The sequence below is a fragment of the Gorilla gorilla genome, chromosome 12 (genome assembly GCF_029281585.2).
Source record: "Gorilla gorilla gorilla isolate KB3781 chromosome 12, NHGRI_mGorGor1-v2.1_pri, whole genome shotgun sequence".
In the NCBI taxonomy this organism is placed as follows: domain Eukaryota; kingdom Metazoa; phylum Chordata; class Mammalia; order Primates; family Hominidae; genus Gorilla; species Gorilla gorilla.
Window position 1 is genome coordinate 53,070,194 of NC_073236.2, and position 17,456 is coordinate 53,087,649.

A 17,456-nucleotide genomic window follows, 5' to 3' on the forward strand; every position below is an offset into this window, starting at 1 on the left:
TAGCATTAATCATCTTAATTGTCAGGCCTGTGAAAAGACTTGGCACACAGTTACCTCCATATTTAGAATTTCTACATCATTCCAAAAATAAATACAAGATTTCACCTTCATAGTTAGCGGTTCTCCCTCAGGAACCTAACAGACAGCATTAGTGGGCTTATCTCTCTAATCTTACAATTTTGCCAGCCTGGGTGGGTGTCTATTTCTAGTAATACTAGGGAAAAAAAGCCTCTTGCCAATCCCACAGCACATTCCACTATAACCTTTCACAGCATTTAAAGGCTTACAAAAACCTCTTTTTCTAATTTCCTTTAAGGCTATACTCTTGGGGGTAAAAGCTGAAGTTCAGGGGAATGAATGACATTTATTTTTACTCCACAGGTGTGGACCTGGTGAAATGTCCTTAGTAACATGAATCAAATGCTTAAAAAAATTCAGAGAATGGCAAACCTGACAAAAAGTTCAGTCAAAAAAGTGAGGAACTCTATAACTTTGCTTTAAAGACTGAAAAGAACACTCAGTGTTTCATTTCTTAGATATTTTCAAATGGTAATTTTTCAGCTATGGGCTGAGTCCACTGCTGGAACTACCACCATTAAACTCATCTCAGAGTTGGTGTGAGTCTCTGTCCTTTTCACATGCTATTTAAGAAACCACACAACTATGGTATTGCATATCTGACTCTATTTAAGACACACACACACACCCTTTTACATGAGGTTCTCAGTAATGCACAGATTAGTAAGAGCTACACATAGGAGTGGTCACCATATTGGACAACATATCTAGCAGGCATGCTCAAAATAATGTGCAACAGATATTCAATGCTGCATCACTTATAAAGCAAAATATCGGAAACTACAAACGTCCATCCATAGGAACTGGCTAAATAAAATTAAGGTATAATCCCTAAAAGAGAACGCTAAGCAGCCACCAAAAAAAAAAAATAGTTCTATATGCTCTGATATAGGCAAATACTTCAAAATTTTTCAGGTAAAAAGCATAACACTGTGTATAGTACGCAACCACTTGTGCATAAAAATGTACATATACATAATACAGTTAATGGTGGCTGCCTGTTTGGAGAGTAACTGTGATTAGAAGGCAAAGGTGGGGAGATTTACTTTTCACTGTATTTTTATCTTGTTGTGCCTTTTGATTTTGTACTCTTATTTATTACCTATTGGGATACTTAATGCTGACTCAAAACTCGACCAAGGCAAGCCAAGGACAATTTTGAGAAAAGGAATCAGTGAATGAAGTCTGAACTGCCCAACAGCTCTGCAACACAACCTCCATGGTGGACATAATGGCATCAGGACATTTTAGCCTGAGAACTTTGAACATTTTCTAGAACAATCTCCTCTTGTTCCAACTCCAGGCTTTGCAAGCTCATGTGCCTTCCACATGGACCTGCCTACCACAAGCTTGTTTCACAGCCCCTAATAATCCAAACTATATACGCAGCTTAGCAATTCAGGTTTTTATCGTTTTTAAAGGCCTGTTCTTAGTGAAAACAAAACAAAATAAGGACACCAAAAACAAGTTTCCAAGTCTGCAGGGCTGAAAGTCAGATACTAGACTGTGGCAAATCCAGCAAGGTAGTATTACTCTTTGAGACACGTTTAGGAAGGCAACCAAGTAGCTTCCCCTAAAGATAGTGCTTTCTTTCAATATGTATGTTAATAATGGCATAGCTACAAGGACAGTTCCTATTTTTTCTAATATTTCCCCCACCTCGTTGTATTAAGTTACTATTCTCTCGTTAACACTATTTTTGGCTTTCTATCTGCCACCATGGAAGAGGATGACAAGTTTGCTCTAAATTCTCCTGCAGATTACTGTTATTCATTGAGGGCCTACTATGAAGTAAGCACTACTCTAGGCGCCAAGAGAAATTCAAAAAGCAAATAAAACAATCTGGGTGAGCATAAAAGAAATCTGGATGAGGGGGAAAATCTGTACAAACTCAGAGGTACAAGGGCACGGAACACAGGAGCAGGCAAGGTCCTGATTAGATCTATGTAATCAGGTGTTGTTCTGCCACTTCTCTCCACAATATCACCATTCCCCTAGGCCCTCAATGGCTTTTAGCTACCTCCACATTTTTTTTTTTTTTTTTTTTTGAGACTGAGTTTCACTCTTGTTGCCCAGGTTGGAGTGCAGTGGCGCGATCTTGGCTCACCGCAACCTCCGCCTCCCGGGTTCAAGCGATTCTCCTGCCTCAGCCTTCCTGAGTAGCTGGGATTACAGGCATGCGCCACCATACCTGGCTAATTTTGTATTTTTAGTAGAGATGGGGTTTCTCCATGTTGGTCAGGCTCGTCTTGAACTCCTGACCTCAGATGATTCGCCCACCTCGGCCTCCCAAAGTGTTGGGATTACAGGCATGAGCCACCGTGCCCGGCCTAGCCACCTCAAATTTTTGACTGGCTTCTGCCTTCTCACCGCATAGGCAGTCTGGAGGAATTGGTGCATCCTCTCCTTCCTCTTTTCCCTTGTGAGCTCCATGATATCCTTCCCAGCAGGAACAAATGGGATGCTGCGTAACTGGCAGATATCTCCCGCCTTGTACCTTAACTAGAATTCCCCAAATTGGTGTCCCATATCATTCAACTTTTGCTGTAAGTTGAGTAAAGGGAATTTTCTGTACCTAGCTCATGAAAGATGCTTAGTCAGTATCTGCTCTGCACCCACAATAGGCAAGAATTGGAAAAATCTCAGTTGTTGTAATGACAATTTCTATTAAATCTTATGTTTTGTATAACTCCAATTTTATGGGTTTTAAATGTGTTATCTGGAGGGAAAACAAGATTGGTCAAATACACAGAGAAAACACTGGGTTATACCAAGTTAAATGAGTTTCTTTACTGTAGGATTACTGATGGTACGTTTTTACTTCTATTTATTTTCTTATTTTTTGAGACAGGATTCGGCTCTGGAGTGGTGGTGTGGTCTTGGTTCACTGCAGACTCCACCTCCTGGGCTCAAGTGATCCTCCCATTTCAGCCTCCTGAGTAGTTCAGACTACAGGCGTACACCACCATGCCCAGCTAATTTTTCTATTTTTTTGTAGAGATACGGTTTTGCTATGTTGCCCAGGCTGGTCTCGAACTCCTGGGCTCAAGCGATCTGCCCACCTCAGCTTCCCAAAGTGCTGGGCTTACAGGTGTGAGCCACTGCACCTGGCTTGATGATACACTTAATAAGTTAAAATGAACCTCAAATGAGAATACTGGGGGACTATTATGTAAAGCATTTCTCATATAATCTTTTGACTTTTTTTCACAGAGGATCTTCTAGGCCCTAATTGCTTCTCTGTAAGATGACTTACCTCATAGGTTAATATGAGGGTTGAATAGGTTAAGACACGTAAAATGCTTAGAACGATGCTACGCATACAGTAACCACTCAAGCAGAGTTAACTATGATTACCACTACATTCCCTCATGCTGATATTAAACGCTATTCCCAGAAACATGAAATGAGAAAATTTTTACTTATGGAACAAGTCCTCTCTCTGCCTGAGAGGAATTGTTTTAAGGCAACAAATAATAGACAAAATTTACAGAAATAATCAATATACATAACATGCTTATCAATAAGAAACATATCTTATATATGCACAAAGTTAAAAAGGCTCTTAGGAGAAAAGTCTGGAGTACTCCGAAGGCTAAGGTAGCAAATACTATGTGCCAGTGACTACAGATATAGTCATAGTACGTACATGACTAGCACATATGAACAAAGCTTAATGAAAAAACCTAAGAAACGCATAGATAAGTGAATATTACCTTGAATAACAACCCAAATATTATTTGCTAATCACTATAAAACAACTGGGAAACCCATTACATGTTCATATATGTATGTAGGCTTTCTCGGGCACATTGGCCCATGCCTATAATCCCAGTACTTCGGGCAGCTGACGCTCCAGGAGGATCACTTGAGGCCAAAAGTTTGAGACCAGCCTGAGCGACATAGAGAAATCCTGTCTCTATAAAATATTTAAAAATTAGCCAGGTGTGGTGGTGTGCACCTGTAGTCTTAGCTACTCAGGAGGCCGGGGCAGGAGGATTACTTAAGCCCAGGAGTTTGAGAGGGTGCAGTGAGCTATGATCATCCCACTGCACTCCAGCCTGGGCCACAGAGCAAGACTCTGTCTCTTTGGGGAAAAAAAAAAAAAAAAGTAGTTGCTGCCATATTTTGTTTAAGAGGTGTTAGAGGTATTTGGTTGAATTTATCTCCCAGATGTCACAATCTGAAATTTGCTTAAACAAATTCTACAAAGGTAATATGCATCTTACACAGAGGTACAGTTCTTAAGTGAGATCTATTATAATTTATACAACAATTTTATATAAATTTATATAGGAATTTCTATCTAGTCATCTGGGCTGGTTTTAGAACTATACAAAATTTTCTCAGAACTGAGAAATGGCCAAGTACAGAGGCTCAAGTCTGTAATTCCAGCACTTTGGGAAGCCGAGGTGGGAGAATCACTTGAGCTCAGGAGTTCGAAACCAGCCTGGGTAACATAGTGAGATCCTGTCTCTACAAAAAAAAATTTTTTTAAATTAGCTGGGCATAATGGCACAGTCCTGTAGTCCCAACTACTCGGGAGGCTAAGGCGGGAGGTTGGGGGGTTGGGGCTGTAGTGAGCCATGATTATGCCACTGCACTCCAGCCTGGGTGACAGTGAGACCCTGTCTCAAAAAGGAAAAAGAACTGAGAAATGATCAGAAAGAAAAAACTAAGCTATGAAGAATTAAATGGGTTAGTGGAACTAAATTTTAAGGGAAAAAGTGTACATTTTATAAAAGTCAACTTCCCAACTAACCCTGTAACACTGATGGTTAATTTTTCTGGTTTTAAAATACCAGGATTCCAAAGCTATAAGCTCACAACAAATCACTGCTTCTATAATCCAGTTTCTTCCCTTTATTTTACGAGCTATTTATTACAAATAACCTGGTAATCCTCACAGTAAAAAATTTTAGTACTGGGGCCAGCAAACTATGGCACAGGCCACATACAGCTTGCTGCCTGTTTTGTATAGCAGATGGCCAAGAATGGGTTTTTAAATTTTTAAAGGGTTGTAAAATAAAATGAAGAATATGCGACAGAGACCTTATGTGAACTGAAAAGCCTAAAATATTTCCTACTTGGTCCTTTATGGAAAAGCTTGCTGACCCTGCTCTAGAATAATATTTATTATAGCTTACTGAATAATTTCAGACAATTCTTATCAATGAGAGGTTCATGGTCAATTACCAAAATCCAAGTAATTAAGAATAGAGTAGCTTTTTAAAAGTATTTGTTCTCTTCATCCACACCACCTAGTTCCAATAACCAATAATTTCTTAGAATGCTAGCATAAAACCCAGCAAAACCCAGCACATGAAGGAAGCTTAAATATCAAACTTGCACTGGCTGAACAATAGTGCTTGTTGTAATGTCAGCCCACACAAAGTGGTGGTGTAGCCTGGAAACAGAAAACCCTTTTCTCTCATGGGAATTCAGACCAACTGATAAGTGAAATAAGCTCCAACCATTTTCTCATATTGCACACTCCCCATATTTCACTTAGCCAAAATAAATAAAATAATTCTCCTTTGATTTCTCTGAAGTCTACCACAGGTAAGATAAATATATCTAAACATCTCTAATGTGTTTTCTGATTGAGTTTTCTTACAGAGAGTTCTCAAAGTACTCAAAAGAAAGCAAACTCAATACTCACTCCAGAGCAGGTCTCAGAACTCTGACCTTTAATGCCTCTAATATTCTATTTAACTCCACAAATGGTTCCTTCTGACTTGGGTCTACAGAAAGACCAGATTCCTGGAAAAAGAAAGAAAGAAAGAACTTCTGTTAGCAGTAATCAGGATAAGGAGCTAGTGGTAAAAGTATATTCTAGATTGTAAAATATGGGGCAAGCCATTAAAGATAATTCCCTATAGTAGAGACTGATGACTGCCCCCTAGTACATTCTTCCCCTCTTTTCCATAGTAGAATCCCCAAATTTCAGCAGGGTACATAAGCAAATGGAATAAAGCTGGGTATGGCTTTGTAAGACGTTAAGTTCTCACCAATGAAACATAAATATGCACTCTGCCCCTTTCTGGGATACAAAGGTATGGCTAGAGCTTTGGCTGCTATCCTGGACTCTGAAGACAGGAGACACCCTGGGAATAACAGAGGTACAAGGTGCTAAGTCCCTAAGAGTTTCACAATGCAGAGCTACCAAACATGCTGTGGACGTCTTACTACCGATTTCTGTGCAAGAAAAAAATTTCACTTTTGCTTAAGCCACTGTAACTGTGGGTCTATTGTTACTTAAAAGCAAACAATCCTCAATGACAATTTACTGCAGGAAATTACATGGACACATACACAAAATCCCTGTAAGGTACAGAGAAAAACCGAGTTATCATTTATCTGAATTGTTTAAAATAGAAAAGACTTAGATTAGAGGTTTGGTTTACAGACTGATTTTAAACTAATTCTTTCGGTCCTTCATGTTTCTAAACAAAAATGCAACAGCACATGGTGGCTTAGAACGGAGTGTGAAGACATATGAATCAGGGACTGAATCCCAGTTCTTTCACAAAGAACCTGTTAAGGCCTCGGGCAACTTACTTCTCCAGACCTTAGATTTTTCACCTGTAGAATGGAAACAATAATTTTTACTTCATGGGATTGCAGCAAGGAATAAAGGCAGGGCTTGGCTTAAGGTAAGCACTCAATATATGGCAGCTGCTACTATTATGACTACATGGTATTGGTAAACTGTTGTAGAGTTCTAACTCGTGTGATAGAAATAAAAGACAAATGCTGCTAATGTGAAGTAAAAAATTTTAGTTGGAAATTCATTTGATAAAATCGTTTAAGCTGGGCTAGAACAGAAGAACAAACATCAGTGTTTTCGTCCCTTTCCTCTTGTCTGCTATACTAACCTTCTATATCAAAAATGGAAATGAAGAAAGAATATCGCTTTTGCGCCCTTTGATTCATGAACTGGGACTAACCTTCTGGGACAGGAACAAGAAAAAAATGATCTGGATAACAAGTTCTAGAACTATAATTTTTGCCACTTAAAAAATTCCCCAAAATACTCCTAGTAAAATGAGGTCATCTCTGATAATTTAAATATTAAAAATCTATCTATAGCTAGAGGAAGACTCAAAACCACACCCTGCAAATACTGTAAACTCCAAGGAGTTCCCTTGTTTCTTTTTCATATCCTCCCAGTTGGCACACTGTTACCTGACAGAGCTCCTCAGCTACATCCAGCATTCCTTGTCGAAAGAAGTGCTCCACCATCACCTCATTGAGAAGCCTTTGGCTGTCTGCCTGCCAGCAGCCATCTATTCCCACACTGCTAATGTCAGAATCAAAATTCTGGGGAAAAGAAAGAGAAAGGGAATCATAAATAGATTATTTTCACCCCACTTAACAGGAAAAAAATGGTCTTTGTTTCAGTCTGAGATACTCCAATAAGTACCCAACTGCAATTTATAGCATACCATAGGAAGGAATTTTTCCACTGCTCCTTTCTAAAACTTGTCATGCTAGAAGAGTAAATAGTTTTATTTTCAGATAATGTTTTTTTAAAGTAGATTTAATAATGGTGTCCATGAATAAAATAAAATCAAGCAAATGAACTGATTTCTAGGCATTATATGCAGCAATATTTTTAGAGGAATGCAATGATGACCTGTAAAAGCATGCCCACTGCAGCACTGTCTATAATGGGAGGGGAAAAAAGGAGAAAACACATATGCCTATCAACATAATAATCCATGGCACATCCCAACAACTGCAGTATTGAGGCTGAAAGTGGTTGTGGGGGCATGGCCAACTAGTTAAGAGAGTGGTTTATCTACACCTCTGGGTTTGCCTTTGAGCTATACATGCATGGTCCTGACTCTTAAAAGCATACTACAGATTTTGAAAACTGAACTAGGGAATAGACCTAATTCCTAGGTCCCATATTGGTTACCAGGTGGTACACACACAGGACAAATCTAAATAACTGTAATGGCTTTAGAAACAAAACTAACACTGAAACTACAACCCAGAAAAGACTGGTTAGAACTTGTGGCCTGAATCCAACAAGGTTGATTGCCTGCTAAAACAAAAATACCAACATTCTCCACAGAACTTAAACAAGACCCAGAGTACTATAATACATATTCAAAATGTTCAAGATACTGCAAAATCACTTGGCATACAAAGAACCAAGAAAATCTCAACTCACATGGAAAAAGATGATCAACAGACACCAATGCCAACATGACAGAGATGCTGGAACCATCCAAAACTTTAGAGCAGTTATTATAAAAATACAAACAATCTTGAAACAAAGGGAGAGACTTAGCAAGGAAAAAGCTGATACAGTAACCAAAATAAAAAATTCATTGGATGAATTTTTCAACAGCAGAAGCAAAGTGGCAGTGCAAAAAGTCAGTGAAAATCAATAGAATTCATCCAATCTGAACACCAGTTAAAAAAAAAAAAAAACAGAGCCTCAGGGACCTGTGGGAAAATTACAAAAGATCTAACGTGTGTGTCATCAGAATACTAGGAGAAGAGAAACAGTATGGTACAGAAAAAAATAGTTGAAGAGTATTTCCCAAGTTTAGCAAAAGACATAAATCTCAGATTCTAGGAGGTCAGTGAACTCCAACATGGACAAATTCAAAGAAATCTGACCCAAACATCTCACATTCAAACTGTTAAAACTAAAGATAAAGCAAAAAATCTTGCAGGCAGCCAGAGAAAAGTGACATGTTACTTACAGGGGAACCAGGATTCAAATGACTACAGATTTCTCAATAGAAACTATGGAGGCCAGAAAGAAGTGGCATGACATTTGTCAAGTACTGAAAGAAAATAACTGTCATCCTAGAATTCTATATCCAGTGAAAACATCCTTCAGGAATGAAGATGAAATAAAGACATTCTCAGATGGAGGGAAACTGAATTTACTGCCATCAGACTTGTTCTAAAAGCATTGCTAAAGTCTTCAGACAGAAGAAAATGACACCAGAAGGAACATGAAACATCAAGAGTGAAAGAGCAAACGTACATCACAGTGTGAAAGCTTTCCCAGCCTAATTCCACTTCAGCACCCTTTATCTTTCATAGGCATTGCTCCCTAATAAATGTTTTGCATTTCTTTTTAAAAATATATAAACTTAACTAGACAAGGCCATTTAGATTTAACTAAAATTGCAATCCTAGTCAACCACTGCTTAAATATACAGTCCAACCAATATGGGATTATTTTACATGATGTACAAGAACAGGTAGTAAGTAACCAGCAACAGCAACTGCAAACAACCCACTATTTACAATCACAATGCAGGAGTGCTTTTCTCCAAAATTAAGCACATTTTTCTCCCTATAAAGAGCTATCTACCCTATCTCTAGATGTGAAAACAGTAGCCTAAAACTGAATACATACATTAAGGTTTGGAATCACTCAAGACAAAACAAACACAAAAAACCAAGAGTATTGTCAGTCTTAATTTTTATTCATTTTCTTTTCACAGACATTTTTCTTAGCCAAGTATTTAACCTAAAGAATAGAAATAACGGGGTGGGCATGATGGCTCACTCCTGTAATCCCAGCACTTTGGGAGGCCGAGGTGGGAGGATCACCTGAAGTCAGGAGTTCAAGACCAACCTGGCCAACATGGTGAAACCTTGTCTCTACTAAAAATACAAAATTAGCTGGGCGTGGTGGTGGGTGCCTGTGATCCCATCTACTTGTGAGGCTGAGGAAGGAGAATCGCTTGAACCCAGGGAGGCGGAGGTTGCAGTGAGCCGAGATCACGCCATTGCACTCTAGCCTGAGAGACAGAGCAAGACTCCATCTCAAAAAAAAAAGAAAGAAAAAGAAATAATACAAAGTAACTAGATGCTAAAGCAAGAGCATCCATGCATATAGTGAAAAAACTGTTAACTAGCACTGAAGAACCACAACTGCTTGTATAAGATTATCATGTTTAATTTCTATTTATCAGATTCTGCCTGTCGAGAGCTAATTTTATAACAGTTCATCAGTATTTTTAAGTAAATTACTTTATCTTTATGCTGTCTATGACAACTACAACACTGGAGATGGTACTGCTTTCTGTCTCTTCTGGAGTAGAGCTCAGAGGCTGATCAATGCTATTCTCTCCCAAATTCCACTTCCCAAAGGGCCATTCAAATGCATAAAGGAATGGGTTTCTAAAGATCTGAAGATGAGTTTATTACAAACTCAGGAACCTGCCCATAACTCTCTAAATGTCTAAATGCACAGTATAAGCAAAGAATAGAGAGATTAATTAAGAAAGTGCTCTCACTAACTTATCAACTGCATTAAATCCAAATACAACCTTCAGGTTTCTACTTATTCATTTAATGATTTTTCCCCAAACAATAAATTTGTTAGTACCTATTCCTTAGGGAAAAATAAAACAACGCTGGAAGACACGCTGGTCAGCTCAAAGCACAGATCATGTTGAAACAATTTTATCTGGTAATATATATATTAGGTCAGAATTTTAATAAGCTACCATCTGACAGTACTTGCTCAGATCAAACAAAATAATCCCTTGAATTCTTTCCTTAATATACATATTAAAAGTAAATATTCATCAACTAGAAAATTACAAAAAGAGTCTAATATTTAAACAATTTTCTTTGGGTTTGCTACAACAATGCCCTATGTGTATCTCTATTTTCTTAAGGCTTACTATGGTCACTACTACATAGGTAAGAAAAGTCAAACACCCTTACACTCAAAATCTAACTACATTCAAGCTCGTAACTAATTTGCTGCTCTTGGAAAAGAAGCATGAATGAGCAATGCATTCGATTGTTTTCTGGACACTTCTGAGCTCCCTTCTACCATTCTGATTTCCCAGTATAAACTACTGAGGTAGATAAGTAAACTTCCATAGCTTATTTTCTGGTCACATGCATTAAAAATTAAAGCTAAGATTATAAAATATATAGAGGTTGAGGAAATGCAATACACTGTCAAACTCCTTTTGTTATAACTGCAGGTTCTTACTCGCTGTTGCATCAGAGCTAGCATTAGTTCCAGCTTCTGTTGCTAGGTAACCAAGCTCATTTGCATGGCTGTCCAGAAAATCCACAGCACTGCAAACCAGCCAAGAGGTGGCTAATGAAGAGAAATACCATCTATAATTAACATCTTCTGTCTTACTCTACTTTTTCTTTTCATACTTTTTAAGCAAAGAAAAGCTTTGGCATCCTGTTCTTAATTGGGAAGAAAGGATCCAAACAAGAACCAAAAGCAAAAAAGCACACGTCCAAGGGTGTGTCCATCCGGAGAGGATGTTCTGACTTGGAAGGAGAAATCCAGGACATACTAAATCTAGAAGCTGAGGCAGAAGAGGAGTAAATAACTTTGATACAACATCATTATGAAAGTGTGCGATCTAAACAGGCCGTATCATGCCGTATCATGAACACACAAATCAGTCGGAAATGGCTTTCACTGTTTACCGTCAAAAACCCATCCGTTTCTCAAATATATTTTATAAAATTATAATGACTGAGCAGACAGTGGTCACAATATATATAAAACTCAGTATTTAATTCCTAAGTACCAATTCCCTAATAGTATTAACATGTATTTTGAAACTTCTCCATCTACTTTGAAGCAAAATTAGTGTATGAACCAACAAAATGTGCTATTGTTGCACCCACCAGGAATTAATTTCCCTTTTAAGCATCCAGTTAATCTGGTTTAGCAGTGAGAGGCAGACAGCAAAGGATACTTAACAGAGTAAGAAGACCTGGATTCTGGTTCTCCTCAGACTAACAGACGATAGCTACTTCGCATACAAACCACACAAGATTAGTATTCAGAAGACTTTGAAACAAACACACACCTCTCAATAAGATAACTTAACAGAAAAAATGGACAGAACATGAAATGCACAAATGGGAAATTCCTAATGTTAAACATGAGAAGATGCCCCACCTTCAAGATGGTCAAAGAAAGGCAAAATTAGTACAACTAGATACTACTTCACACCCATCTGATTAATCTTTAAACATTTAAAGTCTGATAATACCAGGTATAGGTGAGAAATGAGGAAGCAGGAAGTGTTATAGGTGTTTGGTAGGGCTGTAAATTGGTATAAACCCTTCAGGGGAAAATTTTACAATACCTAGTAAAGCTGATAATGAGGCACCTGTCCTATGATGAAATAATCCATATTTGGGCATATACCACCAGATAGCAGTGCTTTACAAACCAAGGGCTGGAAAATAAACTTGGTAGTGTGTCATAATCAGCATTTTGTAGATGCATTTTTTGATGCAGACATTCCATATTCTCCTTACGGTATTTATACCTCTTCTTTGGTTATCAACATTAAGAGAAAGGTAGATTCACACTGTTATGTTATTGCTTTATTTAAAAAAGTGAGGGAGTGACGTGCCAAACCACTCTGCCAGGCCTTTCTGTCACATTTGCATCCCTATCCCTCCACTATTAGTTATCTGCCTTTCTGTGGCTATTTTATTAATTCTTCCAAGGATGATATGTATCTCTTACCATTCTATGGAAAGGAGAGAAATTCATACGTAGAGTGGGTGCCCTCAGGGCACTAGAGATGAATTCTCTCAAGGAACTCCAGCTGAGAAAGGTTCCTCCAAGTCTTAAAATCTGGGTTTTAATCCCAACTCTGTGACTTCAGGCAGGTTACTTACAAATCTAAGTTTTCACATCTGTATCTAGAGACAATAATCTCGACCTTACAAGTGTTTGGTGAAGATTAAGGTAAATAATGTACATGAAAACCTCTATGAGTATCCATCCATCAGTAAACCTTTAATACACAGTAGCTGAATCTGAGAGCCAGGCCAAACCTAACCGAACCTGAATCTGCGGGCCAGGTTGCCACCAAACCTTCTGCTTCTGTATTTAAAAGAATCCTTATTAGAAAATATAAACAAAAACAAATACACAAAAGCATGCAGAGATATTAATATTCATTAATTTAAAAGCACTTAAATGCAATTGCAGACTGGATTAGCTAGCACAGTTTAATGGATATTAAGTCCTTTTGTCCCTCTCTACCCAACACACAGACGTTGTTTATCACACACCAACGTAAAAGGCAGTTCTGGACTGCTCACCCAGAACTATCTTAAAATATCCTATATGTCATTTTTTTATACCATTACTCCATTCACTCCTTAATACAGTCAGCATTTTGCCTCACCAATGTAGATACTCCACCCAGTGGCAAAAGATCTGTTTAGATAATGAGGTTAAAACTTTTTTAACTATTATTGTTCCCCTTCAACATTACCAGCTCTGCAATGGCCTCAGTGATTTCCCAGTACAGCGCAGTGTTTAAGAACAGATTCTTGAGTAAAAACTTTTTCCAAACCTTGATCCACTACTTCCAAATTATATACCTGGGTATTGAGTCTCAGTTTCCTCATATATAAAATGGGAATAATGTCCCTGCATCATGGGATAGATATAAATGTATGTAAAGCACTTAGCTCACTATGTGGAACATGGTCAACACTCAATATGTGATAGCTATTATCATCCTACCTATGACTACTATTTAGTCTGTTTTCATCCTACTTAATGAGGTCAAGTAAATCCTCAACTGCTTTCATCATCTGATCAAATCCACACCTCTCAGGCCTTCCATCATTTACCTTTCCCTATTCCCAATAGGAGCAGTCACTCTAATCAAGTCAATCTTGAAGCATCTTAAACATGAGTCAGGCATATTCTCAGTTGCTGTTTTGCCCTTTCCGAGCCTCAAGGAAAAATCTCATCTCACTGTTCTGCTGCTCTAAATCTTACCCATTCTTCCAAGTCAAATTTAAGATAGCAACTACCTTTACTTTATAATAAGCAGTGTCTATTCCATGCAAACTTCTTTCATGTAGCCTCAGAATTTTTCCAGTTATTTTACATATACAAAACAGCAATCTTATAAAGGACATGTAGTATGTGGTCAGCTTTTAATTATACCACATCAGATTTGAGATATTAAAATCTTTAGTACTATTTAACACATATGCACACATACCTAGAAGTCTAAAGCAATAATCATTTTTATTGACTTTTCTTAGGAAGTAAACTTTAAAAGTCAATTGACTAAATAAAATACTGAATAAAATACCCTAAACTGGACTGAATTCTAGATTATCTAAAAATGGGAGAGGAAATCAAGAACAGCCCAAATACATTATTTTTACTAAAAAAAAAAAAAAATTGTCACAGAACAAATATTATTTATTTTAAATAATGGGCCAGGCACAGTGGCTCACACCAATAATCCCAACAATGGGAGGCCAGGAGTTCAAGACTATCCTGGGCAACGCTGCAAGACCACATCTCTACGCAAAAATGAAAAAAATTAACTGGGCATGGTAGCAAGCGCATGTAGGCCCAGCTACTTGTCTGGGACTTGGATGCTGAGGTGGGAGGACCACTCGAGCCCAGGGAGGTCAAGGCTGTAGTGAGCTGTGATGGTGTCACTGCACTCCAGCCTAGGCAACAGAGTGAGACTCTGTTCATAATAATTAAAAGCCAAACAATATCTTGGCTACCACCACCAGAAACTTCTATTCTGCTTATATTTTCAGAGACATGATAGGTAGGGAACTTTAAAACATAAGTATTAAAATATAAAAGGAAAAATACCACTGAGCATGACTAAAATTTACTAATGTTGCTCACTCAAAACCAGCCTGTTCATACAGGAGCCACTGGCTTCTTTGTTCTCATCCTGTGAGGGTGGGAGCATATGTCCATAAAGTGGTACTCACAGGCTGATGGACATTCCAGTTTATTACTCAGGTCTGTTTGGCGTGGTTCTTAAAAGCCTTATGCCACACTGGATTCGGCTTTATCCTGTTTGGTCACCACCAATCAGGTCCACCCAGCCTTTACAACAGGCTGCCCAGAGCTTACACAACTACCAGGTTCGAATTAAAAGAGCTCCTGGAGGACTTAACAAGTCAATGGAGTCTTATGTGAAACAGCCTCCACGGAATTCCTGATGTATGTGAGAAGCCCATTCACAACGTCTAGGTACTTCTATTGGGGAAACAGCTTCCTCTTCAGCTGAGGCCAAGTAGGTGCCAAAAATACGGGGAGAGTGTGTACTGAAAGATATTAGGGAACTGAGCTAAAAGATCCAGGCTTTCCTCTGTGGTGGCAGACTACAGTACCACAAACACTATTCAGTGTCAGCTAAAGAATATAGTATGTATGTACGTTTTTTTTTTTTTTTTTTTTGAGATGGAGTCTCACTCTGTTGCCCAGACTGGAGTGCAGTGGTGCAATCTCGACTCACTGCAACCTCCACCTCCCAGGTTCAAGCGATTCTCCTCCCTCAGCCTCCCAAGTAACTGGGATTAGAGGAATGTGCCTAATTTTTTTTTTGTATTTTTAGTAGAGATGGGAGTTTGCCATGTTGGCCAAGCTAGTCTCAAACTCCTGACCTCAGGTGATCCGCCTGCCTCGGCCTCCCAAAGTGCTGGGATTACAAGTGTGAGCCACCACGCCCAGCAGACTAAATAATATAGTTTCATATGACGAATGAGAAGAATCCAGAATCCAGGTCACCTAGAACCAAAACTACTTTCACAGGAACATGAAACAATTTTTTGGGCTGGGCACTACTCAGGAGGCTGAGGCAGGAGAATCGCTTGAACCTGGGAGGCAGAGTTCGCAGTGAGCTGAGATGGTGCCACTGCACTCCAGCTTGGGCAAAAGAGTGAGAGTCCTTCTCAAAACAAAAACAGAAACAAAAACAAAAACAAAAAACACCCCAATTTTTTTGAAAGAAACTGTATAAGAATTACTTGAAAAAGTCCTTATAACTTCCAAGGGGATGAAAAAAAAAAAAAGTCCTCAAAAGAGCAATGAGTAAATTAAAATATGTGATTAGGAATCTTTACCATGAACACATCCCCCTGCCCAAATAAGCCAGAATGTAGATTATTCATTATAAATGTGTTCCCTTGATATCCACTTCCAAAAAGATACTTCCAATTTTGGCACCAAGTACATCCAGATAATGTTTTGCCTTAAAGATTAGTCAAAATATCTGACAACCCTTATGAATATCTATAAAGACCTGCTAGGTCTGGAGTAAGAGATGCTCAGCCAGGCACCAGTAGCAAGCAGGACAAGAGCAAAAGAAGGTTCTGATCATCATGACAGGACAACAAACATAAACTAGGAAACAGGGACATACATGGCATATATGGTCACCCTACCAGCTGCAGAAAGCATAATTGGTGAATTATTTGCCCAACTGCTCCGGATCCTGGTCAGTAGCCCACACACTAGAATTATAGTTGCTGAGCCCATCCCCCCTTATTCCAAGAATCTCTGATTGGCTGCCTTGGAAGCTTTAGCTCTTCTCACTGTCATACCACCTTTGGTTCTACTGTCCAAATGCTGACCTTCTGTTATAACTGCAGGCAGCCTGGTGGTCACGCAGATGTCCCCAAGAACTTCCTGGGGTTCTCTCTGAACTTTGAGCCATTTAGAATCACCAGGATGCCTTGGTCACTGTCAACATCAAAATCTGAATCTTCTTAGACACCACCAGTAGTTACTGTACCTCTAGAGGAACTGAGGGTTCTTCACCCACAAATGAAGACCATCTCTAAAGTGCCCCATCACATTCTAGAAGGATACAGCTGCTGGAAGAAAATAAAGTGTCCCACCACCACTCCCACAGTTCTTAAGCTCATACACACCAACAACCACTCCAGGAACCAACTGAAGACTTCAAATATCATAGTACCAGATAGGGTTGATGCCAAACCCACTTCTAAAACTGTGTTCACTCTCTTGGAGTTACCAAACAGGCTTCACAACCTCAAAGCCATTTCACAATCTCCCCAAAGTCTCAATCTCCCCACAATCTCCCCAGTCACAATCTCCCCAAAGTCTGCCTTCCCAGACTTTGCTGGTGACTGCCATCACTGACATAACAACGTTGCTGGAACCCTGCTGCTGCCAAAACCACCCTCCGACTCTCTGGCCAAGTCAAACCCCTCACACCACTATGGGAGTAGTGAGAACTCTCTGAAAGGCCACTAACACTTCTGTAAGCCACAACTACCAAAACAAGTCCTCTGAGCCCATGCCACTCACAGTCTTGTCATACCACACCTACCAGTGAACAGTACTGCCTTATAAGCATATAGTTCTGACTCAAGCAGCATCAAGCCTAGCCTTTTCACAGAATAATTTCTAACAGTTGGGTCTACCCATGAGTTACACGAACCACTCTCCAGATTCAGTGAGCTTCTATTACGTCTGCTACAACTATCACTCTTGTGAGTACAGACTAAGTTAACTCATAAGACTGTTTAGAAGATGCCTTTGCTACAAAGGGCACTCCTCGAAAGTTCTTCCTACCCTCCCAGAA

At 39.0% G+C, this 17,456-nt stretch overlaps 1 protein-coding gene across 1 annotated transcript in view; it reads right to left on the minus strand.

Moving 5' to 3' along the window:
- Positions 1–17,456, minus strand: part of RMND5A (required for meiotic nuclear division 5 homolog A) — a 57,772-nt gene that overhangs the window by 18,739 nt on the left and 21,577 nt on the right. Inside the window, exons 3-4 of the mRNA XM_031007765.3 lie at positions 7,267–7,401; positions 5,741–5,841 (exon numbers count right to left, since the gene is read on the minus strand). Of these exons, the coding sequence (XP_030863625.1) occupies positions 5,741–5,841; positions 7,267–7,401 (236 nt within the window). The remainder of the gene's footprint in view (positions 1–5,740; positions 5,842–7,266; positions 7,402–17,456) is intronic.